Below are 25,012 nucleotides of genomic sequence, written 5' to 3' on the forward strand. Positions count from 1 at the left end.
GAGAGGAAGGGGCACAGCAGGTACTGGACTGGGGTATAGAGCTGTCTAGGGCCACCAGACCCCCATCCCCCAGCCACTGGGAGGTGTGCCCAGGCTCTCATTCATTTCTGAGCATGCAGACGCTGCCCACATTTCCCCCAGTTTTACTTGGGGCAGAGGCATAGCTGCCAAGTTATCCCTTTTTTAAAGGGAAATTCCATTATGCTGAATAGGCTTCCTCACGAGAAAAGGGAAAACTTGGCAGCTATGGGCAGAGAAGTTGCGTTTGGAAACCAATGAGGCGACTAGGATTCCAGACTTGGTGCCAGATCCCGTGTTTATGCTGAAGTTATGACACTTCCGTTCCAGCAAGCTTATAGCCGGAGGCAATATGGGTGTCTTTTAGAATGGGCTAGGGATGTGGCTCACACACTTAGGGGACATTGAAAGAGAGGCCATGGCTTGGTGCGTCTATAAAGTAAGAGCTGACTAGATTTGGTGGTGCCGATAACTTCTTCCCATGGTTGACTATGGCCCTTCTGGCTCTGGACTGTAGATGACCAAGGGTTGGCTGTTCCTGCCCTTATCGTGCCAGCAGACATCAAAGAAGGGGTAGACAGTCCCCGTGAAGCGCTCGTGGAAGGCAAAGATGGGAACCAGGTTGTCTTCGTCGCTGGCGTTGTAGAAGGCGAGGATGCCGTCATCAAAGCTCAGGTAGACGCCAATGCGGCTGGGCTTCCCCTCCAGCTTCAGCGACTGTGGCTCCTTGTGTTCCACATGGGCCTCGTACGTCTTGCCTTCCTTGCAGCCCACCAGCCAAAAGCCATTGGAGGGGGTGGCGTGGAGCCGGCCCTTGCGCCCTGCCTCGGCCGAGATGAGGCCCAGAGCCCAGCGGGGCTTGTCACTCACAATCACCTCCCAGTAATGCTCGCCCTCCAAGAAGCTCTGGTGCGACACCAGGCAGTTGGACTTATCAAAGCGCTGCGGGTCGTCGCTGCTCACGGCCAGCTTGTGCTCCACGCACTCCACTCGCTTGCCATTCTCGTGAACCACCAGGTTAGCTTGGGCCGTGTCTGGGTCAAAGGTGAGGTTCTCCAAGGCTGGGGAGGAGGAAGAAGGTGAGGTCAGGGGACAGGTGCGACTATGGACATCCAAAGCAGCGGCTCTCTGGGGAGATGCTACCAGATATTGAACCTGGACCTTCTACATGCCAAGCAGATGTGCTACCACTGAGCCACGACCCTTCCCTTCTTTTTCTTTTCTTAAGGCAAGGATAGGATTTCCATCCTTTATTTTTGGAACAAAAATACCGGGAGATGGTTGGAAATAATTTTGCTCATTTTAATGTGCTAATTTGCACAATGCAACCACACAGTGATGTTGGTTTTTCGGTTGTGAGGGGAATTTGGTCTTACAGATGCTGCAAGATATATCATTTCCTTTGCATAGTTTTCCTGATCAAAGTCACCCCTCTCAAAGTTGCTATTAGTGCACTTTGATGGAGGGGGGGGGGGAGATGAGCACAATAAATACCTGTTCCCCCTCCTCCTAGTAGCATCTAGGAGGGGAGGCAATGTAGGATAAGGGAAACAGCAGGGAATGGGACACCACTGCTGTAGGCAGAACTTCAGCCTCCCTTAGCTGCTTTTAGTATTAAAAAGTCAAAGGGTGTCCAGTCATGGCACTCTTGATTCACTCCTAAGATTTCTGGTGCTTCAAGGGTAAAGCTATAGTGTCCTGCTGAGTCCCTTTCTCCTTTCACTGATTGGCTAATGTAGAAACCAATGAATGCATGCAGATTTACTGCATTTGCATAATTTATCAGAGCTGCAGGTATCAGCTTCCCCAGGTGTGGAATATGGGTTAGGTACAGGTAAAGGGACCCCTGACCGTTAGGTCCAGTCCTGGACGACTCTGGGGTTGCGGCACTCATCTTGCTTTACTGGGAACCAGCGTACAGCTACCGGGTCATGTGGCCAGCATGACAAAGCTGCTTCTGGTGAACCAGAGCAGTGCACAGAAACGCCGTTTACCTTCCCGCCAGAGCGGTACCTATTTATCTACTTGCACTTTGAAATGCTTTCGAACTGCTAGGTTGGCAGGAGCAGGGACCGAGCAACGGGAGCTCAACCCGTCGTGGGGATTCGAACTGCCGACCTTCTGATCGGCAAGCCCTAGGCTCCACCAGTGTCCCGTGGAATATGGGTTACCTGGATGCAATTTTTTAAAAACCTTGTTCAGAAAAGAACACATAGCCTTGTCCAATAGCTCCTCCCTCCTTGGATCTCTACCTGGCATGAGTGCACGGAACATCTTCCTCCAGACTTGGAACTTGAACTCATCTGAAATGATGGGGAGTTGGATGTCCATGCGAGCAATTGGAGGGGACTCTCCAAGAATCCTCTGCAATCTACAGAAAGGAAAAGTAGGTGTGCATTGGGGGGGGGATGCGGGGATAGAAATCCAAATTGCTGCCACCCCCACCTCCAGAAATTCAAGGGCATCGTTTCTCCTCTAAACTTTCACACTGCTATTTTAAAGCTCTGCACCAGTGGTTCCCAAATCCCTCCCCGCTCTGCACGGTTCCAAATTCTGAAGATTTTTGGCAGTGGAAAGAGCATCCCTAAAGGCTGGTCCTTATGTAGCCCCACCCATGCAGACAAGGACAGACAAAGGTTTGCAGAAGTACAAATAAATATAAGTAAAGAAATAGCCAAGAAAGGAAAGGCCCCCCCCCAAACAACCAAATGAGGACTGAGCATTCTCACTGGGCACAGAATGCTGGCAGTCTCTCTCTCTCTCTCTTCTCTCTCTCTCTCTCTCTCTCTCTCTCTCTCTCTCTCTCTCTCTCTCTCTCTCTCTCTCTCTCGTGTGTGTTTTAAACTGAGGGTAAGGGAAATGAAACATTTTTGAAGATAGCAGAGCTGGGGGGTTGGCTGGCATCCTGATCAAGCACATTCCACACTGCATTCCATTATAATGCAGGTTCCAACATAGTATGCAAGTAAAACAAGTGTGATGCAAAAGAAACCCCGTCATATTGAGGATCAAATTGAACTAGAATGATGTTCAAATTATTGGAAAGCGCCTGAACGTGCTTATATCAAGAAAAAGCAGGGCTTTTTTTTCCCTGCAGCACCTCTCAGGTGGGCACCATTGCCATTCTGAGAGAACAAGGGAAGTGTTCGTGGTGAGTTCCGGCACCTCTTTTTCTAGTAGAAAAAGGGTGAGTTCTTGTTGCTGTTGTAAAGAGCGGCATGGCGAAAGGTGAATGACTTAATACAAAGCTTGGCGCTCTCCCTGTTCCCTGCCTTTATTTATCTACCATTTATTAACAAAGATTTATAAGCCACTTAATGGACACTGCGACTTATCTGCACAAGAGCAGTCATTGGCATTTCAGGGATGGAATATTTCTGAATGGCTTTTGATCTTAACATAGGAACAGAGGTCCAAGGAGGTCTAGAAGAAGGTTACGTAGGTGAGGTGGAGGTCTTGTGCTGCTCATGAGGAAGTGGGTGAGGGCAGGGCAGGGTCAGGTCAAGGTTAGGCAGAGCTCAGGGTTTAGAAAGGGACAGCTGCTCACCTGCTGGCCACCATACAGTATTTCTGCAGAGAAAAGGCAGGGAAAAGAAAGAGCTTAGATTAGAATAATAGGAAGCAACTGCTATGCCCTATACCAGTAAGTCTCAACTTTCTTTCCCCCATGGACCACTTGAAAATTGCTTGAAACGTCTTGGCAGAGCAATAAATGATTTTTTTCCCCTGCCTTCTGTAGCAATCACAATGTGCTGTGCTAGGCACTGTATGGTTTTTTTAATTGTATTTTTCTATTGCTGCTTCATTTCTTACATTATATTACATTATATTATATTACATTATATTACATTACATTACATTACATTAAGGAAATAAAATATAAGAAAAGAAAGCAGCAATAAAAGCACAATGAAAAAACAGCAATGTTTTAATTTCTTTTTATTTATTTAATACAATTTTTATATACCATGTAAAACAAAACATTAAAATCCTCGATCATGTGAGGATGGGTGTATTTCAGGGAGAAGTCATAGGGGGGAAAGATAAAATGGGTAACTGAGGGTTCTAGGATGGGGGTGGGGAGTTCTGTGTTTTGGAACTATGAATTATGTAACCCACAAAACCTTTATGCCTTCCCCACGAGCCCCAATGTTTCAAGTTTCCTGTTCTAAACATGATACCGGCTAGGATTTCAGATAGAGACTCTGGATGACTGGTGGGAAGTGGCAGAATGAGATGCTGCTTGGTTGCTATTCCAACATTTTTAATTGTAGTCTTGGGTTGAAATGGGGAGCTGTTTCGTTCCTCTAAACTGGAGGTCATATAAAACTGGGGAGCGTAAGGGAGGATTCTGCAAATGCTACAAAGGGGACACAATGAGATGTTCGAGAGCAGTCTTGATGATCCAGAGTATTGGATCAAATAAAAGTGGACAAGGAAAAGAACAGCCAATTGCATAAGCAGTGTAGGAACTGCATATACCGTATTGGCCCGAATATAAGCCACACCTTTAAAACTCAAAGGGGGGGGAGAAAAAAGACAATACTCGAATATAAGCTGCTCCCTTAAAATTCTGCAAATGTAGAAGAAAATCCTACAGTGATATTGTAAAAGCCAATTTTTGTAAGGTCACGATTTTAAGCTGCACTTTAACTTTTCAGGGTCAGAATTTGGGAAAAAAGTGAGGCTTATATTCAGGCTAATACGGTATGTAGTGACTCATTAGCACTATGACAAAAAGTAGAAAAAAAGACAGGGGTGAGGACCTTGTAGCCATGAAGAGCCTCACCCTGAGAAACTCCGTCTGTGGTTCTTCTTGCACCTCTCTCAGCACGACCTCCATCTGCCTGAGCTGGTCCAGGTAGCGATTCATGGTCTTGCTCTCGTTTTGCAAGGCGTCTGTGGCCTGCTGCTGCACCCGCTCTGCCTCCCGGCCCAGAGAGGTCTCCAGCGCCCCCAGGAAGGCTCGCATCACCCCCAGCTGTTCGGACACTTGATGCTTGAAGCGAGACACCGTCTCCTGGGAAAGGAGAGAGCGGGCTCCTAGGATCACTTCTGCGCTTTGTGCCCTAGTCTTTGGCATTCTCTTCCCACCAGATAGCAACCTCCGTTTTATCTTGGGTTCTCGCTCAGCCTCAGCATTTGTGTCATTCTTTCCCAGCATCCTCTTCGGCATGAAATGAAACCCCACCCAGCCTCCCTTGCAAATGCCTTGGTGTTTAGGTTAGCTGTTGAGGTGGTAGTTTACTCAGGAGGAGAATGAGCTGTGAAGACTTAAATGTCTTAATTAATAAATATATTTAAGGCTGTGTACAACCTAGCCAACCTAGCAGTTCGAAAGCACGTCAAAGTGCAAGTAGATGAATAGGTACCGCTCCAAGCGGGAAGGTAAACAGCGTTTCTGTGCACTGCTCTGGTTCTCCAGATGCAGCTTAGTCATGCTGGCCACATGACCCGGAAGCTTTTATGCTGGCCCCGAAGCAGATGGAAGCCATTGCCGGATTCTGAAAGTCACTAGGTGGTCATGTTTTCTGCTATCTCTGCACTGTAAATAGTATGCACAATAAAAGACAGCACAGACTGGAGCGTCTTTACTCAAGAGTAGCCGCAACAACCCCCTGACAGCAATCTGGCAATGGCTTCTGTCTGCTTCGGGGCCAGCATAAAAGCCTGGGCACCCCGAAACGACGCCCCTTAGCCCTACGTGTGGCCGTGTGCCTCAATTCAGGCGCCGGAAGGAGAGGTCTCCTCTCTTGTTGGCTGGGGCGGCGCCTCATCCGCTGTCCCTCTACCAGAGCGGTGCCAAGGCTCTGACGCGTCTCTGAGCCCTTCCTGCCCGCTCTGTTCCCCAGAGCGTAGCCAGGGCTCGGAAGCCTCACTGAGCCCTCCCTCCATTCCGCTCCATTCCTCATTCCCTCCTCCTGACTCGCTGCTCGTGCTATCGCTGGGCGAAGTGCTGGTCAGGATGACGGGGGGAGGCTCCCTGTAGGGAGTCCCCCTGACAGTAACAAACACTTTTCTAGCTTCTAGCTGAAAGTGTATGTCACATTTTGGTCTGATGTGCAAAAAAAGCAAGTTCTGAACCTTATCAAATGCCTCCCCCCCCCCCCCCGGGCAAGTGTCTAAATTAGAGGCCTCCTTTGAGTTTGGAGCTCAGGTCAAATGACCCTCCTGCTCTTCTCTGATTGGCCCTCTCTGTGAGGAGGAGATGGGGATCTCCCACAGACAAGGCCGGCACAAGGCATCTTGCTGCCTGCGGCAAAGGACAATATGGTGGCCATCCCTTCCACATACAGACGATAACTGGTCTGTCAGCTGAATATTACGCCAACCCTAACAATGGGAGAACACCTTCCAGAGCAACTGAGGGCAGCAGGCGAGTTAGTGGCTGTAGAACATGCCATGAGGTACACATATCTCAATCTAAGCACCTGCTGCCTCAGGCACTTGCCTCACTCTGCCCAATGATGCGGCCGGCCCCAGCCACAGAAAATTATTGGGACTTCTACGGAAATACAAATCTCAAGATTCTTTGTGGGGAAGCTATGTTAGTTAACCCTGTCAAAAACAACAACCCTGTGATATGTTTGTAGATTAAATGTGTCCTTGCAGATAATGTCACTCACCTCCACTTCTGCTATTTGCCGATTCAGGAGGGCAATTGTCTTCTCCTTGCGGACTTGGGCCTCTTGCAACTGGACTTGTTGCTGAGGAAGCTGCTTCTAAAATTACGCCAAGAAAAGAAAAGAGGGGAATAAGGCATGTGGGTCTAATCCAGAGAGGAAACCACTACTATATCTATCATTTAAAACAAATAGTTATTTAGCTGGATTTCTTTCTCCCACCCTGGTTACAAACCTGAGAACTCAGGGGGGATCTGGTGAGTAAACCTCACAGGTTGTAGCCAATGCTAGATTGACTCAGACCCTTTGAAGTTAATGGGTGTGGTTGCAATTTATTCATTTCACTGGGTCTGCTCTGAGCAGGACTAGCATGAGATGCAAATCCCACATTTGGGATAAAATTCCCATTCAAAACACAAAAATACAGGCCTTAGTTCAGGTACAGAAAATATGCTTTGCATATCTAGCTCAAATCCCTGGCATCTCCAATAGGGCTGGGAAAGATTTCTGTCCAGTTGGGTAGCCAATATGGTGCTCTCTAGATCAGGCACCCCCAAACTTCGGCCCTCCAGATGTTTTGGACTACAATTCCCATCTTCCCTGACCACTGGTCCTGTTAGCTAGGGATCATGGGAGTTGTAGGCCAAAACATCTGGAGGGCCGCAGTTTGGGGATGCCTGCTCTAGATGGTGCTGAACTACAACTCCCATCATCCTTGACCATGCAGGCTGAGCCTGATGTGACAACATCTGGAGGGCACCATGTTGGCTAGATCAGGGGGTTTCAGCCGTAGGTCTCCAGGTGTTGGTCTACAACTCCCATAATCCTCAGACAGCTTAACTAATGCACAATGATAATGGGTGGTGTAGTCCAACATCTGCAGACCATAGGAGAGTTTTGCCACATGATACAAATGCTCCAATTGTTCCTAGTTTCCAGGGGTGTCCCTGATTTAGAGAAGCCATCCTAGTTTCTGATTTGATCCTGGAATGTCCCACTTTTCCTTAGGATGTCCCTATTTTCATTGAAGAAATGTTGGAGGGTCTGGAGTTATCTGACACACACACCCCAAGCCGTCTGAAGGCAATACTGTATAGAGAAGAGTTTTTTTATATGTTGGAAGGTGCCCAGAGTGGCTGGGGCATCCCAGTAAGATAGATGTGTTGGGTATAAATAGTAAAATTATCATTATGGAATGGGACGTCCCTATTTTCATCAGAGAAATGTTGGAGGGTGTGCATGATAAACTGCTCAGTTTGAACTGGGCAGTCGTCTGAGGTAAATATATGAGGTTTGTCCACTGGAGTGATTTACAAGACCAGGTAAGTTTGGTGCCAGATAGGAAGGCCTTCAAAAAACTGATACCTACCTTCATCCTCTGGTGGGCCTCAGCTGCAGTGATGATGTTGTGTCCTTTGTGTTTGCCCAGGGAAGCACACACCCCACAGATGACCTGTCGGTCCTGCTCGCAGTACACGCTCAGGGGGTCAAGGTGCTCCTCGCAGTGGTCTCGGGGCACCTGCCGGAAGCTCTCCACCAGGTGCTCCATCTGTGTGTTGATGCGCAGCTGTTCCACCTTGGTGATGGCCTGGCAGGTGGGGCACCCTGTGGTCTTGCCATCTTCTTCCTTGGGCACCTTGGACAAGCAATCCTGGCAGAAGGTGTGGCCGCATTCTGCCGTCACGGGAGACTGGAAGAGCTTGAGGCAGATGGGGCAGCTGAGGTCCTGGTGCATGCCCTGAATGAGAGGCTTCTTCGACATGGTGGCGGAAAGAGCAGGAGCCTGGGGGCCAAAAGAGCTGGCACTTGAGATTTTGAACCCATATTCTATTTTTATTTTGCTTAACCACACACATATCAGACCGCCAGTGCCTCCTTATTCCCTGCACTGGGGCAGGCACCCACCAGAAATTGGAAATACACTATTGCCACCACCATTTATTATTTATTTATTGCATTTGTTCCATTTATATCTCAGCTTTTCGCTCAAGGTGGCACATATGGTTCTCGCCTTCCTCATCAAATCCCTATGACAACCTTGTGAGGTAGTTTAGGCTGAGACGCAGTGACCCTCTGGCCCAAGGTCACCCTATGAGATTCATGGCAGAGTGCGGAATTTGAACCTTGGTCTTTCCTAGGTCCTAGTCCAACACTTTAACCACTGTACAGTACCACACTGACTCGTTTAGAATTATTACTGTAACATCACAGTTCTTTTAGGCTGGAGAAGCTTCCGTACAGATGCTGAGGGGAGTTGGAGACTTGAGGGAGAGACAGGGGAGATTCTGGTGAGAGTTGGTGACAGGCCAGAGAGACTGTGGAGATTATAGTGGTGATGAAAGCATAAAGGATCAGCCAGAGAAGACAGCAATGCATCTTCCTCAACCAGAGTATGCAACCTCTACTTCTCAGAGGCTTCCCAGAGTTCCCTGGGAAGAGGGATTTGACTGTTAAACAGCTCTGAGAGTTGTAGCTCTGTGAGGGGAATGGGGGCCTCCTAACAACTCTCAGCATCCTTAACAAACCACATCTCCCAGGATCCTTTGGACGAACTGCTTAAAGTGGTATCATAATGCTTTAAATGTGTGAATGTGACCTTAGTCCAGGCATCCCCAAACTTCGGCCCTCCAGATGTTTTGGACTACAATTCCCATCATCCCTGACCACTGGTCCTGTTAGCTAGGGATCATGGGAGTTGTAGGCCAAACAACAACAACAACAACAACAACAATTTATTATTTGTAACCCGCCCATCTAGCTGGGTTTCCCCAGCCACTCTGGGCGGCTTCCAACAAAAAAAAGAAAATACATTAAAATGTCACACATTAAAAACTTCCCTGAACAGGGCTGCCTTCAGATGTCTTCTAAATGTCAGGTAGTTATTTATCTGGAGGGCCGCAGTTTGGTGATGCCTGCCTTAGTCAATGTTTCTCAAGCTTTGGTCCTCAGCTGTTGTTGGACTACAACTCCCATCATTCCTGACATGCTAGCAAGGGATGATGGGAGTTGTAGTCCAGCAACAGTTTGGGACCCAACTTTGAGAAGCAGTGTGTGAATTTGTGGGAGAAGTGCATTTCAACCCAGGCTCTCCCTGATTCACAGCTCAGTCTCTTAGCAACTGTCCTGCATGAGAAAGGCACTCAAAGCTGGTGCCTTTCTCAAAGTGGGAATCCCAGGCTTGTTGCTCAATTGCAGAAGACTAGTGCAATTCTTCTGAGCAAGCAACCCGTGATTTCCTTGCTTTCGCCACCTCCTCCTCCCAGGCCCCGTCCTACTCAGGGCTGACTCAGGCTGAACTATCGCAAGCAGGAGAGGAATGTGATCCCCGCAAAGCAGCTGCTGGATAATCTACAGGCCAAGCTGACAAATGCCCTATAAATAGTTCAGAAGGGGAAACTGGCATGGTAACTGGAGCCCTGCTCTGCCTTGTGGTATATTCTTGCATTTCCCGATAAACTGCTTGGGGTCCGTGATGCTGGTTGTTGCACTGCTCCGGGCTGCATGGAACTGTAAATTCAGATCTAGACAATGTAGTTTACATCTGCAGTCTTCAATTTTATCGCCTCTGTGATCGGCTTTTATTTTTATCCTGCCTTTCGCCTAAGGAACACGGGCAGCACACACTGGTCTCTCTCTCTTTGCCCCTTCTCAAGTTTATCAGAACAAGCTGCGTTGTGGGTTAGGCTGAGAGATTGACGTTGATTAGGCCAAAGTCACCCAGTGATGACCTTGGGCGTTAAACAGGGATTTGAATTCAAGGCTTCCTCCATCTCTGCTCAATTCTCCACACTGCCTCTCAATGATGGATGCAGGAAAAATGCAGTTGGGTTGGCATTTTAATGCGTGGCTACCTAACCCACATTTCCTGAAACAATGCATCAACACAGCTAACCAATGAAAGGTGCACTTCTTCAACTTTTCCAACACAGTTCTCCAATCATAATTGCATTGCAAGTGTGTAGGTAAAGGTGCACATCAGGGAGAGGTGTGCATAAACATGCATATATTGGTGAAAATAACACATATAAATGCATTATATGAGGGGGGAGGAAATGCATTTTAGTAAAAACATCCTAATGAACTTTCATGATAAGCTAATTCTAGATGGCAATAGAGAAAATACGCATTTCACTTTTCAAAGGAATTCGGGCAAAGTTGGATTCAGCGGATTAACCGTCCTAAGCCTTGAAAAGTAGAGAGATCTGAAAGAGGAAGTGGAGAAGAGTAACACTCTTCCTCCTGCGGCTCTGTGAACTTTTCAAGGGAGGAAAAAAGGAACCACCCTCACCACCTCATGACAAAGGAGCCAGTGAGCGGGTTATGTGACCAGAGGCTTTGTGGGCACCAGGGGGAGAATTCAATGGCATTGTTGTGCCCATGGGCACCATGTTGGCAACCCCTGCTCCGTCACATCCCTGAAAGTGGCACCTTTGGGGTGTTATCTTAGCCTTTCAAGGGATGCAAGAAGCCCACTAAAAGCCTTATCTAGATTTCCCAAGGATCAAGCATCAGATCCACCTTTAAGGTAAAGACGTTCCAGCTTCAGAGTCCTTTCGAAATTATATTGTAACTCTCCATACTGTGCCTTTCCACCTAGAACCACCTGGCTCATCTGATCTCCTTTTACAGAACAACCTGCAGCATCCCCCTCGCCTTTAATTTATGCTTGCAGTGGAGGTGCAGCAATAAATTCAAAAATGGGCATGAATGCCGGACAGGTGCTTGCTGGCTGCAAAGAATGGGGACTGTGCTGCCCAAGGCTTTCGTCTTATCTGCTCTGCTCAACTGGGCAACATTTGGACTTTCCTCCCCTCCGTCACTCCCTCTCCCACATTTGAAGAACCTGGAATACCCACCAGATTATTTTTTTAATTAAAAATTATCTGTTTAACCAACCCTTAAATAAAAGGCCAGCCCGAGGCTTTTTGGGGTGTATCTGGAACATGGTTAAAGGCATGAAGTTAGAATCGGAAGGGAAAGAAAAAAAGAAAGAAAGATCTTACTAGGACAGACAAGGGTTCAAGAGAGGCAGCAGCGTCCAGAGAGGGAACAGCAAGAGATCAGAAAGGCAGCAAGGAGACACTAACCATCCCGGGACGGGCACAGAAGCCAAGTGAATGACCCTTGGTCCCGCCTCACTTCTAACTATATATAGCTCTGTAGTGCACCGTACTTCTGGGAAGGCTGGGATGCCATCCCATGTCGTGGGGAGGAAGAGGCGGCTGGTGTGTAGGAGTATTCCTCCCCCTCACCAAAGATGCCACTCAAGTGTCTTAGCCCAAAAATATTTATTCCTTGATGCAGCCTTCTTTGCAGAGTCAAGGGCGCCTCCTAGAGGCGAATGCTGGACATTGTTGCATAAAATACATAACTCTCTGTGTGTTCCTATGGGGGGCAAAGGACAGCCCCTTAGTTGCATTCTTGAGTGCTTGGAGCAGCTGAAGGCTGGGGAGAAGAAAAGTAGAAGCTCTAGAGTTTCCTAGCAAAGGATACTGACAGACAACTTGACCATTACATTTGGCATTTGGGGGTTTTCGGGAATAGGCAGAGGTGGGAGATGAAGTTGGATCTTCTGAGTGAGTCATGGACTGGGTGGTATTTGGCCTGAAATTTGGGTACAGGAGGTGATCAGATGGTGAAATTGCACCATAACTGTATATCATGTATATCATGGTATCTGAAGAAGTGTGCATGCACATGAAAGCTCATACCAATGACAAACTTAGTTAGTCTCTAAGGTGCTAAGGGATGCAGGTGCTGCTGCAGGTTAAACCACAGAGCCTAGGGCTTGCCGATCAGGTCGGTGGTGAGCTCCCGTTGCTCAGTCCCAGCTCCTGCCAACCTAGCAGTTTGAAAGCACGTCAAAGTGCAAGTAGATAAATAGGTACCGCTCCGGCGGGAAGGTAAATGGCGTTTGTGTGCGCTGCTCTGGTTCGCCAGAAGTGGCTTTGTCATGCTTGGCCACAAGACCTGGAAGCTGTACGCCAGCTCCCTCGGCCAATAACGCGAGATGAGCACCACAGCCCCAGAGTTGGTCATGACTGGACCTAATGGTTACCTTTAAGGTGCTACTGGAAGGATTTTATTTTTATTTTGGTTCGACTACAGCAGACCAACACGGCTATCTACCTGTGTTGTTGTTTAGTCGTTTGGTCGTGTCCGACTCTTTGTGACCCCATGGACCATAGCACACCAGGCACTCCTGTCTTGCACTGCCTCCCGCAGTTTGGTCAAACTCATGTTCGTAGCTTCGAGAACACTGTCCAACCATCTTGTCCTCTGCCTTCCCCTTCTCCTAGTGCCCTCAATCTTTCCCAACATCAGGGTCTTTTCCAAGGATTCTTCTCTTCTCATGAGGTGGCCAAAGTATTGGAGCCTCAGCTTCACAATCTGTCCTTCCAGGGAGCACTCAGGGCTGATTTCCTTAAGAATGGATAGGTTTGATCTTCTTGCAGTCCATGGGACTCTCAAGAGTCTCCTCCAGCACCATAATTCAAAAGCATCAATTCTTCGGCGATCAGCCTTATTATGGTCCAGCTCTCACTTCCATACATCACTACTGGGAAAACCATAGCTTTAACTATACGGACCTTTGTCGGCAAGGTGATGTCTCTGCTTTTTAAGATGCTGTCTAGGTTTGTCATTGCTTTTCTCCCAAGAAGCAGGCGTCTTTTAATTTCGTGACTGCTGTCACCATCTGCAGTGATCAAGGAGCCCAAGAAAGTAAAATCTCTCACTGCCTCCATTTCTTCCCCTTCTATTTGCCAGGAGGTGATGGGACCAGTGGCCATGATCTTGGTTTTTTTGATGTTGAGCTTCAGACCATATTTTGCGCTCTCCTCTTTCACCCTCATTAAAAGGTTCTTTAATTCCTCCTCGCTTTCTGCCATCAAGGTTGTGTCATCTGCATATCTGAGGTTGTTGATATTTCTTCCAGCAATCTTAATTCCGGCTTGGGATTCATCTAGTCCAGCCTTTCGCATGATGAATTCTGCATATAAGTTAAATAAGCAGGGAGACAATATACAACCTTGTCGTACTCCTTTCCCAATTTTGAACCAATCAGTTGTTCCATATCCAGTTCTAACTGTAGCTTCTTGTCCCACATAGAGATTTCTCAGGAGACAGATGAGGTGATCAGGCACTCCCATTTCTTTAAGAACTTGCCATAGTTTGCTGTAGTCGACACAGTCAAAGGCTTTTGCATAGTCAATGAAGCAGAAGTAGACGTTTTTCTGGAACTCTCTAGCTTTCTCCATAATCCAGCACATGTTTGCTATTTGGTCTCTGGTTCCTCTGCCCTTTCGAAATCCAGCTTGCACTTCTCGGAGTTCTCGGTCCACATACTGCCTAAGCCTGCCTTGTAGAATTTTAAGCATAACCTTGCTAGCGTGTGAAATGAGCACAATTGTGCGGTAGTTGCAGCATTCTTTGGCACTGCCCTTCTTTGGAATTGGGATGTAGACTGATCTTCTCCAATCCTTTGGCCATTGCTGAGTTTTCCAAACTTGCTGGCATATTGGGTGTAGCACCTTAACAGCATCATCTTTTAAAATTTTAAACAGTTCAGCTGGAATATCATCACTTCCACTGGCCTTGTTATTAGCAGTGCTTTCTAAGGCCCATTTGACTTCACTCTCCAAGATGTCTGGCTCAAGGTCAGCAACCACACTACCTGAGGTGTACGAGACCTCCATATCTTTCTGGTATAATTCCTCTGTGTATTCTTGCCACCTCTTCTTGATGTCTTCTGCTTCTGTTAGGTCCTTACCACTTTTGTCCTTGATTATGATAATCTTTGTACGAAATGTTCCTTTCATATCTCCAATTTTCTTGAACAGATCTCTGGTTTTCCCCATTCTATTGTTTTCCTCTATTTCTTTGCATTGCTCATTTAAGAAGACCCTCTTGTCTCTCCTTGCTGTTTTTTTGGAAATCTGCATTCAGTTTCCTGTATCTTTCCCTATCTCCCTTGCATTTTGCTTGCCTCCTCTCCTCCGCTATTCGTAAGGCCTTGTTGGACAGCCATTTTGCTTTCTTGCATTTCCTTTTCCTTGGGATGGTTTTTGTTGCTGCCTCCTGTATAATGTTACGAGCCTCCATCCATAGTTCTTCAGGCACTCTGTCCACCAAATCTAAATCCTTAAACCTGTTCCTCACTTCCACTGTGTATTCATAAGGGATTTGATTCAGATTGTATCTTACTGGCTCAGTGGTTTTTCCTACTTTCTTCAGTTTAAGCTGGAATTTTGCTATAAGAAGCTGATGATCTGAGTTACAGTCAGCTCCAGGTCTTGTTTTTGCTGACTGTATAGAGCTTCTCCATCTTTGGCTGCAGAGAATATAATCAATCTGATTTCGATGCTGTCCATTTGGTGATATCCAAGTGTAGATTTGTCTCTTGTGTTGTTGGAAGAGAGTGTTTGTGATGACCAGCTTGTTCTCTTGACAGAACTCTATTAGCCTTTGCCCTGCTTCATTTTGAACTCCAAGGCCAAACTTGCCAGTTGTTCCTTTTATCTCTTGATTCCCTACTTTAGCATTCCAGTCCCCTGTAATGAGAAGAACATCCTTCTTTGGTGTCATTTCTAGAAGGTGTTGTAGGTCTTCATAGAATTGGTCAATTTCACTTTCTTCAGCACCGGTAGTTGGTGCATAAACTTGGATTACTGTGATGTTAAAAGGTCTGCCTTGGATTCGTATCGAGATCATTCTGTCATTTTTGAGATTGCATCCCATTACAGCTTTCGCCACTCTTTTGTTGACTATGAGGGCCACTCCATTTCTGCTACAGGATTCTTGCCCACAGTAGTAGATATGATAGTCATCCGCACTGAATTCGCCCATTCCCTTCCATTTTAGTTCACTGATGCCCAGGATGTCGATATTTATTCTTGTCATCTCATTTTTGACCACATCCAGCTTACCACCATTCATGGTTCTTACATTCCAGGTTCCTATGCAATATTTTTCTTTACAGCATCGGACTTTCCTTTCGCTTTCCTTTCTACCTGTAACTATAACTATATCAGGATGGGGTTGGTTTTTTTCCTGGTCCTGTGGGCCAACTTTGGTGTGGAAGAACACACCTGTCAATCACACAATATCATTATGATTGGCAGGTGTGTTGTCTCACCCACCTGTCAAAATCTCAGACATAGAGCTCCGACGCTTGGGAACTGCAGCACAAGAAGCCTTGCCAACCTGACGGTTTGCAAGCCAGTATGTGTTGCTCCTTTCAACCTCTGATTCTGGTGGCTTCAAAAAAGAAGTTCTGAGGGAGAAATTGCTTCCATTGCATGGAAACTGCCGACTTGAGAATGGTGCCCTCCTACCAACCATCCGCTGACGGGCAGTTGGGAGCGGGCCGTGCTCCAACAAAGGATCAGTCAGGAAGCCACTTTAAGGTCTGGATTTTTCCCTTGAAGCCCTGCCCTTACCTGCCCCACATGTGACATAACATATGACATCAAGCGTAGTGTGGGGAAAGTGGCTTCCCAAAAGCAGCCTGGTGGGCCAAGTTTGGAGATTCCCTGCCCCTACTGTATCACTTCAGACTGAAAATGGAGGCCCAGGTGTGTTCTGATCCAGGTTTGCCAGGGAGAAAAGATTCCAGCCCAGGCATCACCCTGGCTTCTCTGTTTTCTAAAAGCACTGCCTGCAATCTGAAGTGGTACAGCACTGACCCAATTTTACGTGATCGCCCCCTCCCCCAAGGAGCTTACAACAAGCCTGCGAGAAAAGTTAGGAAGAGTGGTGTCTTAGTAGTTGCGGTCCAAGCTTCAGGTCTAGCGAGGAACCTTTGAAGGAATGGGGGCAGTGACCCTGAGCCTTAAATCTGAAAGCACCTCTCCCTCTCAACTGGTGACTAACTCCCCAGCTCTGTTTGGTACCATAGGCCAGGGACGTCCAACTCCCAATAGACTGTGATCTGCTCACAGTGTAAAAACAAACAAACTGGCAGTGATCTACCCATTTTCGTTGGATGGATCAAAGTCGTTGAGCTTTTTTTGGGAAGCCAAGGTGGTTGAGCTTTTTTTAGGAAGCAAATGAATGAATGGAACTGAATATATAAATGAATGGAACTGAATGAACATTGTGATATACACAGAACATAAACAAAAGTTAATAATATAAAACACAGTTGAGGGTCCTGAATACCCAGCCCGATACTGGAACTTAATCTGATGGCCCACTTTTTTGCTAGGAAGTCAAAGTTGCTGAGCTTTTTTAGGAAAGGCAACATTCTTGAGTTTTCTTGGGGAATCCAAAGTTGTAGAGCTTTTTTGGGGGGGGGCGGAGTAGACCACTGAGTGGCCAGGGATCTACCAGGAACACTCCGTGATCTACCAGATCATGATCTACCTGTTGGACATGCCTGCATAGGCTATATGCAGCCTCCCATGCTGTCACCCAACTGCAAACTTTGTCAAGCTGTTCCCTTGAAGCAGCCCTACAGAGGCACCTAGTGGCTGACTTGCAGGGCCTCCTCACTTCCTGGCTGGTTTTGTTTCCAGATGGCCTGTTCTGGATGCATGCATAATGATTTGTTTGCTGGGCGATTGGATAGTGTTGGCTACTGACTGAGCATTGGCTTCTGTTTTGTTTCTGGGGAGGTTAGATGACTTTGCATCCAAGTAAGTGCGATCCCACACTTTCCAGCGCATTTCCCCTTCACTTTCCTTATCACAAAAAGTATGATCTTTGGAGGAAGCAGATTGATTGCAAAGGACCTCCCAGTCAACTGTCCTTGCACAACCTGAAATTGCTGATATGGGATTGCATGCCACCCAAAAATAGCAACAGTCTGGAAGCACCCTGAGTCGTCAGCATTCCCCTATTAGCCTGGCTTCCAGGAAACGTTTGCACAAAGATGACTCCAGAGCATCGCCAAGAGGTGTGTCAGTGAAATATTAGGTTTGAAGAAACAAAACATCTGCTCAAAGGGGCAAAACCCATGAGATCACTGGATGGAAGAATGGTTTTAACTCCAACTGCTTTTAGAATGTTTTTTTTTAAAAAAAACTTTTATCTTTTTTGATTTTTAAAAATTGTAATTGCTTTTAGAATGCTTTAACTGTTTTATAATGTTTGGTTTTTAAATTGTGTACCTGCTGTCCTGGGCTCCTTGGGGAAGAAGGGCAGGATATAAATTCAATTAATGATAAAAATAATAATAAATATTAGTATCAGACAGTCAAACGTTCTGTTCAAATGGGTGATATACTTGGTTCAGATAAACAAAAGATCTGTTCAAAGGGGCCTGACCAATCACTCACCTAGTTCAGCATTTTCTATAGGGAAAGCCGTTACAGGAATAGCAACAAGGATCTGGAGTCGCCTTAAAGAGGAGTTAAGGGGTTTTCATCATCATATTTATTCATTATGGCATAAGCTTTCATGGGTCCACTTCATCAGATGAATGAAGCATTAACCTCAGTTTGCAGGAGTACATGTGTAATGTGCATGCAGGTGGAAAAGTGGAGTTAAGTGCCAATGAAATGCAAAAAATAGAGACCTGTAGCAATTCAAGCAGAGGTGGGTTTGCCATCCCTGAATCAATGCTATGAAGAATAAAACTAGTGACCATTTACAATTCCTCTCTTGGAGAAAGGCAGCTTTCAAGTCACCAGCATACTGGAATGTTCTTCTACTGGTATGTGAATATTTCTGAATGTTTATACTGCCACATGTGTGTTCCTTTGCAGTCCAGCAAGGTAGGACTTTGAGGCAGATGCCCAAGAACCCATTGCAGTGGAATGACCAGGAGGGACCCCAAAGGCAGCAGGCCTGGCTTGCCACATTTTTAAGTCCATGCAATGATACCCTTTGCCATATCAAGTGAGCCCCTGCCCCCCCCCCCGATAATATTAGGCCCAGCTTCCAACGTTACCTACCTGCACCATGGTTTGTGCAGGCAGAGAGGCTACCTGAGCAATCCCACATTATGTGCGAGGTTCCGCCTCCTTTCAGAAAGGAAACTAGCCAGGATTCGGACCTGGTAGGACTGAGAAAGGAGGCTAAAGGCAGCTTGCTAGGGGCAGCACTACCTCCATCTGGCCACTGGAGGGCACTCCTGTATAAGTAATCACTATGGTACTCTGCACCTGCTGATAAGCATCAAAAACTCAGTACCAAAGGTTGCTTCACATGAAAAATAAAAGCATTTTCCTCATTGTATGCATAAAAAAATTACAAAGTTCACTGAGCTTATCCTTCAGATTTCTGTTTAAGCAAAAGGATCGTGGTTAGAGCTTTTGAAATCTTTCTGCCAGCCGGTTGGAGCCATAGCTGCCAAGTTTTTCCTTTTCTCTCGAGGAAGCCTATTCAGCATGAAGGAATTTCCCTTAAAAAAAGGGAGAACTTGGCAGCTATGGTTGGAGCTCCCTTCAGCTTTGTGATCTTTTGTGAGATCCACCCCATCTAAAAACCTCTGAAAGAAGCCCTGTAATTATAGCCTCTGGCGCCGCATTTCTCCTACACAACTAGCATTCAAAATGCTTTACTTAATTAAGTTGGAACATCTTTTAAATGGCTCACCTGCTTGCTAGCCAAGGCAGCCTGCAGGACGCAGATTAACCCCATAATTCCCAAGTCAAGCACACCAAAGTTTCTTAGGTCTTTTTAAACCAGGGGGTGGTTCGGTCCGCCTCCTCCGGCGGCTATTGAAAAACAAGCTCGCCCCACCGAACAGCTCATCTCAATTTAGCCAGCAGGAGTCACGTGTTGCAAAACAAAAACAAAAACAACCCGAGCACTTCCGCTCTTGCTGAACCGCAGGATCGCGAAAGGCAGAAGCGAAAGCGCCCGATTAGCAAACGGACACCGATCTTGCTTTTGCTCGCCTCTTTCTTAGCGCGGCAAGGAAGCGGCGGCAGCTCCTCGTCCGGCTCCTCCCTCTTCCTCGGAGGACGGAAACGGATCCTTGGCGGTCCTGTGCCTCCTTCCTTGAGTCTCCCCGGCGCGCGCTCTGGCTGCAGGGGCGCGATGGCCAAGAGCGCCCAGCAGCGCCTGATGGACGCCCTGGAGAACTTGCACGACGGCGAGCTGCGCAAGTTCAAGGCGAAGCTGGCCGAGATCCCGCTGGAGGAAGGCCACGAGCACATCCCCCGAGGGCGGCTGGAGAAGGCGGACGCGGTGGATCTGCCCAATCTGCTGATCGGCTACTACAGGCAGGATTACGCCCTGCGCCTCACCGCGCAGGTCTTGGAAGAGATCCACTGCAAGGACCAGGCGCAGAAGCTCCGCGGAGGCGAAGGCGGCGAGAAGGGTAAGGGAGGAGCGGGAGGCCTGGCCGGAGGACGAGCGTGGATCCGGATCATCTCATTGGACGAGGGGAAGGGAGGCGAGGGGAGGATAACTTTCCCAGCTTCCCTGGCAGGTCCGTCCCGATCAATTCATCAGGAGTTGGTCGGAGGAGCACTTTCTTCAAGGTCTAGTGTGGTGCCTCTGAAATATTAGGTACACTTTTGCAAGGAAAGCCACATAAAGAGGGGGACCCCACCACGTACTTTATTCCTCACCAAAATAACAATAACAACAACAACAACAACAACAATTAATAATTTTATTATTTATACCCCGCCCATCTGGTTCCCCAGTGGCTTCCAGCACATATAAAAACATAAAACGTCAAATATTAAAAACTTCCTGATTCAGGGCTGCCTTCAGATGTCTTCTAAAAATTGTGTATACTTTATTTCCTTGACATCGGATGGTGCCACTGCAGAGCAGGCAGTACCACCCCAATATGGAAATTAAATCCTATTTGGAAATCGTACACCATATATTTCTCTATCACTCAATTCTGTCCACAGAGTGCTTTTCTTTTCAGTAATGTTACAGATTAAAACTTAAAACCACAGGACTGTCAAAACACACCCACCTATGTCTTGTGTCTTGACATACTTGTCCTGCAGACTGGAAGCTATAATCTTCTTTCCACTTTTATCCATCTGGAAGTATTTCAAAAATTCACCACAGAATAAATGCATATAGCAGGTATTAAATATCTTACTATTTTCCGTTGCATCCTCTGTGCATCTTTACATCACCTTCGTTTTAGATGGCTGCCTCTCAGCTGTTGTTTTCCTCAAAAAATAGTTTCCTGATATTTAGTGGCTTAATAATCATGAAAGGGTTGCTTGTTTCATGCATCTAAAAAGTGCATCTGTTGAAATGCAGAGATGGTGTTACGCTCCTGTTAAATGAGCGAAAATGTTTCCAGTTGCATCCATTCCTGATTATTGTTGGAGATGTTTTGGGGGGCCCAGAGGTACCTTTGGTGGCACTGCCCTGCCGTCAAGAGTTTTGGGGTAAAAATCTAACGAGGTGTCAGAAGGAAAACATTTTTAAGTTTGTCTGTAATCATGAATGATGTTTGTGTGGAACGGGAAATTCAAAACATCAACTCTCTTTTCTGTTCCAGCCGCTTGCTGTAATCCTCAGATCCCTGTGCCTTCCACCAGTGCCACCTCCGGAAGAAATGGTGAGCTCCAGCCTCTATCTTCTTAAATATTGTCCATCCCCCATCAACATCCGTAAGCTAGCCTCCAGGTCTCTCCTAGCTGTTGTCCTTCGCTCCAGCCTGCAATAATCCTCTCCCTTAAGCCAGATCCACACTACTGCAATGCCTGCCAATTTCATGGCTGCTTTACTTGCCCAGGCTTCCCACAAAAAGAAAGAAAGAAGGGAATAGTAGTTTAGTGTTGCGTACTGGAACCTTGGTAAGGTGCAGGTGAAAGCGGAGGCACTGTCTTTTGTACAGAAACACAGCTTTTTCTCCAGATTCCACTTTGGGGGAATTCATCCCTTTCCATTTGCTGTAAAAGTCAGTTGCACAGAATTTTGATTAGCAGGTCTGAATTCTTTAAAAATGAATGGGACATTCTGGTTGTGGCAGTGAGCTATACTTAGTCATGGGGAAAGCAAAGGCAGCTGTGCCTGTATTCTCTACTTAACCAATGGAAAGAGCTTTTCTTAGGAAAAAGAGGCGAGCTCACCAGGATATTGCATAGGGGAGCAAGGCAGATGCACTTAAAATGTGCCGTCACCTTTGATTCTGTGGGATGTAATCACTATAGCAGTGATATGCAACATTTTCTGTTTGCCTAGAGTGGACACAGACAGGGGGATATTACTCCAGCCAGAAGAACTTCCTGTTATACCTGGTCTGGAGCATCCTCCCCTTGTGTGTGACCAGGTAGATGGGCATGACCCTGGGAGGCCCCATAAAAGGGTCAGTCACGCAGCCATCTTCCCTTCCTCTTCCACTTTCTTCTCTTGGACTGCACTGCTGGCTCTCAGCCAGCAGCACATGAGCACATCCTCACAAATGATGTAAGCCAGACTTTGTCACTGTAACTACAAGCTAAAGCCTGCCTTCAGGAATCATACCGGGAACTGAATGTAAGTAAAAGTTGGTTTTAAGGAAAAACTGTTGTGTCTTTATTCTTTCTAAGAGGGAGTAAAGGGGGATTTACCAGGAACAAATCCAGTCTGGACAAGCCAGACGGGATTCCTTAACTCAAGAGATTCAAACGATTCTACCAACAAGCTTCCTGCAATATAAAGGGGAATATACTCTCCTGCTAACTCACTAGCATGAGTGAGGAAGGATAATATTTAATCAATATATCCTCTCCTACTATCCACAACATTCCCACAGATTCCACATACACAGGAACAACACAAGAATCTGCCTCGTGTAGAGTCGACCCATAGGCCCATCTAGCTTAGTACTGTCTACACTGGCTGGCAGCAGCTCTCCAGTGTTTCAGGTGGGGAATCTTTCCCACTGCTACCTGGATATGCTAGAGCAGGCATCCCCAAACTGCGGCCCTCCAGATGTTTTGGCCTACAACTCCCATGATCCCTAGCTAACAGGACCAGTGGTCATGGATGATGGGAATTGTAGTCCAAAACATCTGGAGGGCCGAAGTCTGGGGATGCCTGTGCTAGAGATTGAATTTGGGACTTTCTGCTTCCCCTGCAGATGCTCTGCCACTGATCTGTGGCCCTTCCCCCACCTGTGCACACCCTTAAAGAGCCCATAGTCTTCCCACACAGAGAGGACGGGCTCTTAAGCCAAATGTAAATGCCTGGTGTGTGGATGGATCCCTTGATTCTGGTTCTTTCTTTGGCAGAGACACAGCCTCCAGCCCCACCGGAGCAGCATTTCATTGAGCGGCACCGGGAGGCCCTGATCCAGAGGACGGCCACCGTGGAGGGGATCCTGGACGTGCTGCATGGCGATGTCCTGGATGATGAGCAGTACCAAAAGATCTACTCCAAAAGCACCAACCAGGAAAAAATGCGGGAGCTCTACAGGTTGCTGCCCAGCTGGAACCAAGCTTGCAAGGATAAGCTGTACAAAGCCCTGAAGATGAGAAACAGGTTCCTCGTTGAAGACCTGGAAGGATAAAGAGGCAGCCAAGGCGCAACCCCATCCTGGGGCACAGGAATTCCATCTCGGCATGTCAGGGAACTACCTTGAAGCCATGTAATCTCTTCTTCCAGACACTCGTTTTTGTATGAGCAAGAAAAACAAGGAAATATACTCTGTGGAAGGGAATGCAGGCAGCCACAGTGGGAAGAACCTGGAGGAGGCCGTCACATTTGACTCAGGGACTCTGGAGTGAGAAGGAACATGAATCTGTCCTCTTTGATAAAGGCCAATTCTATTTTCTCTTTGTGTTTAGCCCCCTCGAAGCTTGTAGGAATCATGATTGGCCTCAGTCCAGTATACCTGACGGAGCGTCTTCACCTCCATCATTCTGCCCAGACACTGAGGTCCAGTACCGAGGGCCTTCTGGCGGTTCCCTCTCTGCAAGAAGCCAAGTTACAGGGAACCAGGCAGAGGGCCTTCTCGGTAGTGGCACCCGCCCTGTGGAACGCCCTCCCACCAGATGTCAAAAAGAAAAATAACTACCAGACTTTTAGAGGACATCTGAAGGCAGCCCTGTTTAGGGAAGCTTTTAATCTTTAAGAAATTAGTGTATTTTAATATTTCTGTTGGAAGCCGCCCAGAGTGGCTGGGGAAACCCAGCCAGATGGGCGGGGTATAAATAATAAATTATTATTATTATTGTTATTAGTAGTAGTAGTAATTTCTATATCATGCTTCAATTATCTTATTATTACCTTAACTAACAAATTTCTATATTATACTTCAATCATCTATTTTTCCATATTAATTATTTAACAACAATTAGTATTATACCATTATATCTGAATCTTAATATTCTACTCTACCTCTACAAATCTGCCTCTACAGACTCCCTATACTTCTGAATCTTATCTTAAGTACTTCTAATATTGCAATTATTTCTTAAATAAATTTTAAATTTCTTCCAATCTGGTTGCAGGTTATTCTTGCCTTTGCACGGTGTCCTGGTTGGAGCATAGTGAGTGCTTGGGAAAATACATGGTATGGCTTTGTCTGTAGGAGTCCCCTGGCAATAGGGAGATGGATTTCTGGTGCCTTGAAAGAGTTCGAGTAAACAGGAAACAAAAGAGTATTTTGTGGGGAATTTTTTTTGTCTTTTATTGTTGGCTACTGTTATCAATGGCCAGGTATTTTTCAGAGCGGGATTAAAGTTGTTTGAGCCTCATTTAATGGGCTCCATTAAACCAGGCCTGGCAAACACCAAAACTGATGGAAGATGTGTTGGTTGCCGTTGTTGGTAATGGAGGGTGGGGAGGAAGCGTAGAGCTATAAGTCCTGTCCATAATGATCCAAGTAAGTATAAAGGGACAAAGTTCAACCTGTATTTTTCAGCGCTGCAAATCAGCAGTCTGGTTATTTATTTTATTGCTGCTGCCACCTGGTGAACCTGTCAACTTCAAGAGTACATACACCTTTCTCAAAGAGGACATAAACAGCCCTCCATTTCCCCCATTCATGATTGCATCACAGGCCCAACCATGGCATAACTAGATGGGAAACTTAAACATGTCACTTTCTATGGCGTCTTTTGCGTTTTTAATTCCTAATACAGTACTGAGCACAGAGGCGAGGAGAATCTATTGGGCAGATCTGCCCCCATGGATTACACATGAGTGGACACAGTGAATTTAGTTTGCTCTCATGAGTACTGCTTACTCTTGGCCCCCAGCAGTGGTGCAAGGGGACATAAAAACCTGGGTGCAAATTTTGGCCCTCTTAAAGAAAAAGATCTTAAATAGCTTTCCGTTTAAAAATATTTTAAAGAAGTGAAGCTGAACACATTTTCTCCATCCTTTCTCTAACTATGCATGTTTTTTCATGTCGTCGGAATTATTCCATGGAATTGTTGCCTTATTTCTTTGTGACTCAGATGTGCTTGTGCCCCGCCCTGTGTCAACAGATATAAACTGGCAAAGTTCAATCC

At 46.6% G+C, this 25,012-nt stretch overlaps 2 protein-coding genes across 4 annotated transcripts; one reads left to right on the plus strand and one right to left on the minus strand.

Moving 5' to 3' along the window:
• Positions 1-256: 256 nt before the first annotated feature.
• Positions 257-19,415, minus strand: TRIM72 (tripartite motif containing 72). 3 transcript variants are annotated; one of them, XM_035134697.2, is made up of 7 exons: positions 19,182-19,415; positions 8,011-8,424; positions 6,645-6,740; positions 4,808-5,038; positions 3,566-3,588; positions 2,271-2,389; positions 257-1,079 (listed from the first exon to the last, which is right to left on the minus strand). In XM_035134697.2, exons 1-7 carry the CDS (start codon positions 19,224-19,226, stop codon positions 508-510), a joined length of 1,500 nt encoding a protein of 499 aa, XP_034990588.2. In that variant the 5' UTR covers positions 19,227-19,415; the 3' UTR covers positions 257-507. The 3 variants fall into 3 exon arrangements, with proteins under 3 accessions (XP_034990588.2, XP_060137704.1, XP_034990589.2); XM_060281721.1 differs by lacking the exon at positions 19,182-19,415 and adding an exon at positions 17,921-17,968; XM_035134698.2 differs by lacking the exon at positions 19,182-19,415 and adding an exon at positions 11,645-11,817.
• A 5-nt stretch (positions 19,416-19,420) lies between these two features.
• LOC132593049 (apoptosis-associated speck-like protein containing a CARD) lies at positions 19,421-24,492 on the plus strand. Its single transcript, XM_060281725.1, has 3 exons — positions 19,421-19,911; positions 21,070-21,129; positions 22,787-24,492. Exons 1-3 carry the CDS (start codon positions 19,629-19,631, stop codon positions 23,062-23,064), a joined length of 621 nt encoding a protein of 206 aa, XP_060137708.1. The 5' UTR covers positions 19,421-19,628; the 3' UTR covers positions 23,065-24,492.
• The last annotated feature ends 520 nt before the right edge of the window (positions 24,493-25,012 follow it).

This window comes from Zootoca vivipara, chromosome 13 (assembly GCF_963506605.1).
Source record: "Zootoca vivipara chromosome 13, rZooViv1.1, whole genome shotgun sequence".
NCBI lineage: Eukaryota > Metazoa > Chordata > Lepidosauria > Squamata > Lacertidae > Zootoca > Zootoca vivipara.

Excerpts from the sequence above, each read along its gene's own strand:
- TRIM72 (XM_035134697.2), bottom strand. The coding sequence starts at position 19,226 with ATGGGGTTAATCTGCGTCCTGCAGGCTGCCTTGGCTAGCAAGCAG. Across the intron at positions 3,589-4,807 it reads CACAGACGGAGTTTCTCAGG|AAATACTGTATGGTGGCCAG; the intron begins GTGAGGCTCTTC and ends TTTTCTCTGCAG. Across the intron at positions 1,080-2,270 it reads GTTCCGTGCACTCATGCCAG|CCTTGGAGAACCTCACCTTT; the intron begins GTAGAGATCCAA and ends CCTCCTCCCCAG.
- LOC132593049 (XM_060281725.1), top strand. The coding sequence starts at position 19,629 with ATGGCCAAGAGCGCCCAGCAGCGCCTGATGGACGCCCTGGAGAACTTG. Across the intron at positions 19,912-21,069 it reads AGGCGAAGGCGGCGAGAAGG|CCGCTTGCTGTAATCCTCAG; the intron begins GTAAGGGAGGAG and ends TTTCTGTTCCAG. Across the intron at positions 21,130-22,786 it reads TGCCACCTCCGGAAGAAATG|AGACACAGCCTCCAGCCCCA; the intron begins GTGAGCTCCAGC and ends TTTCTTTGGCAG.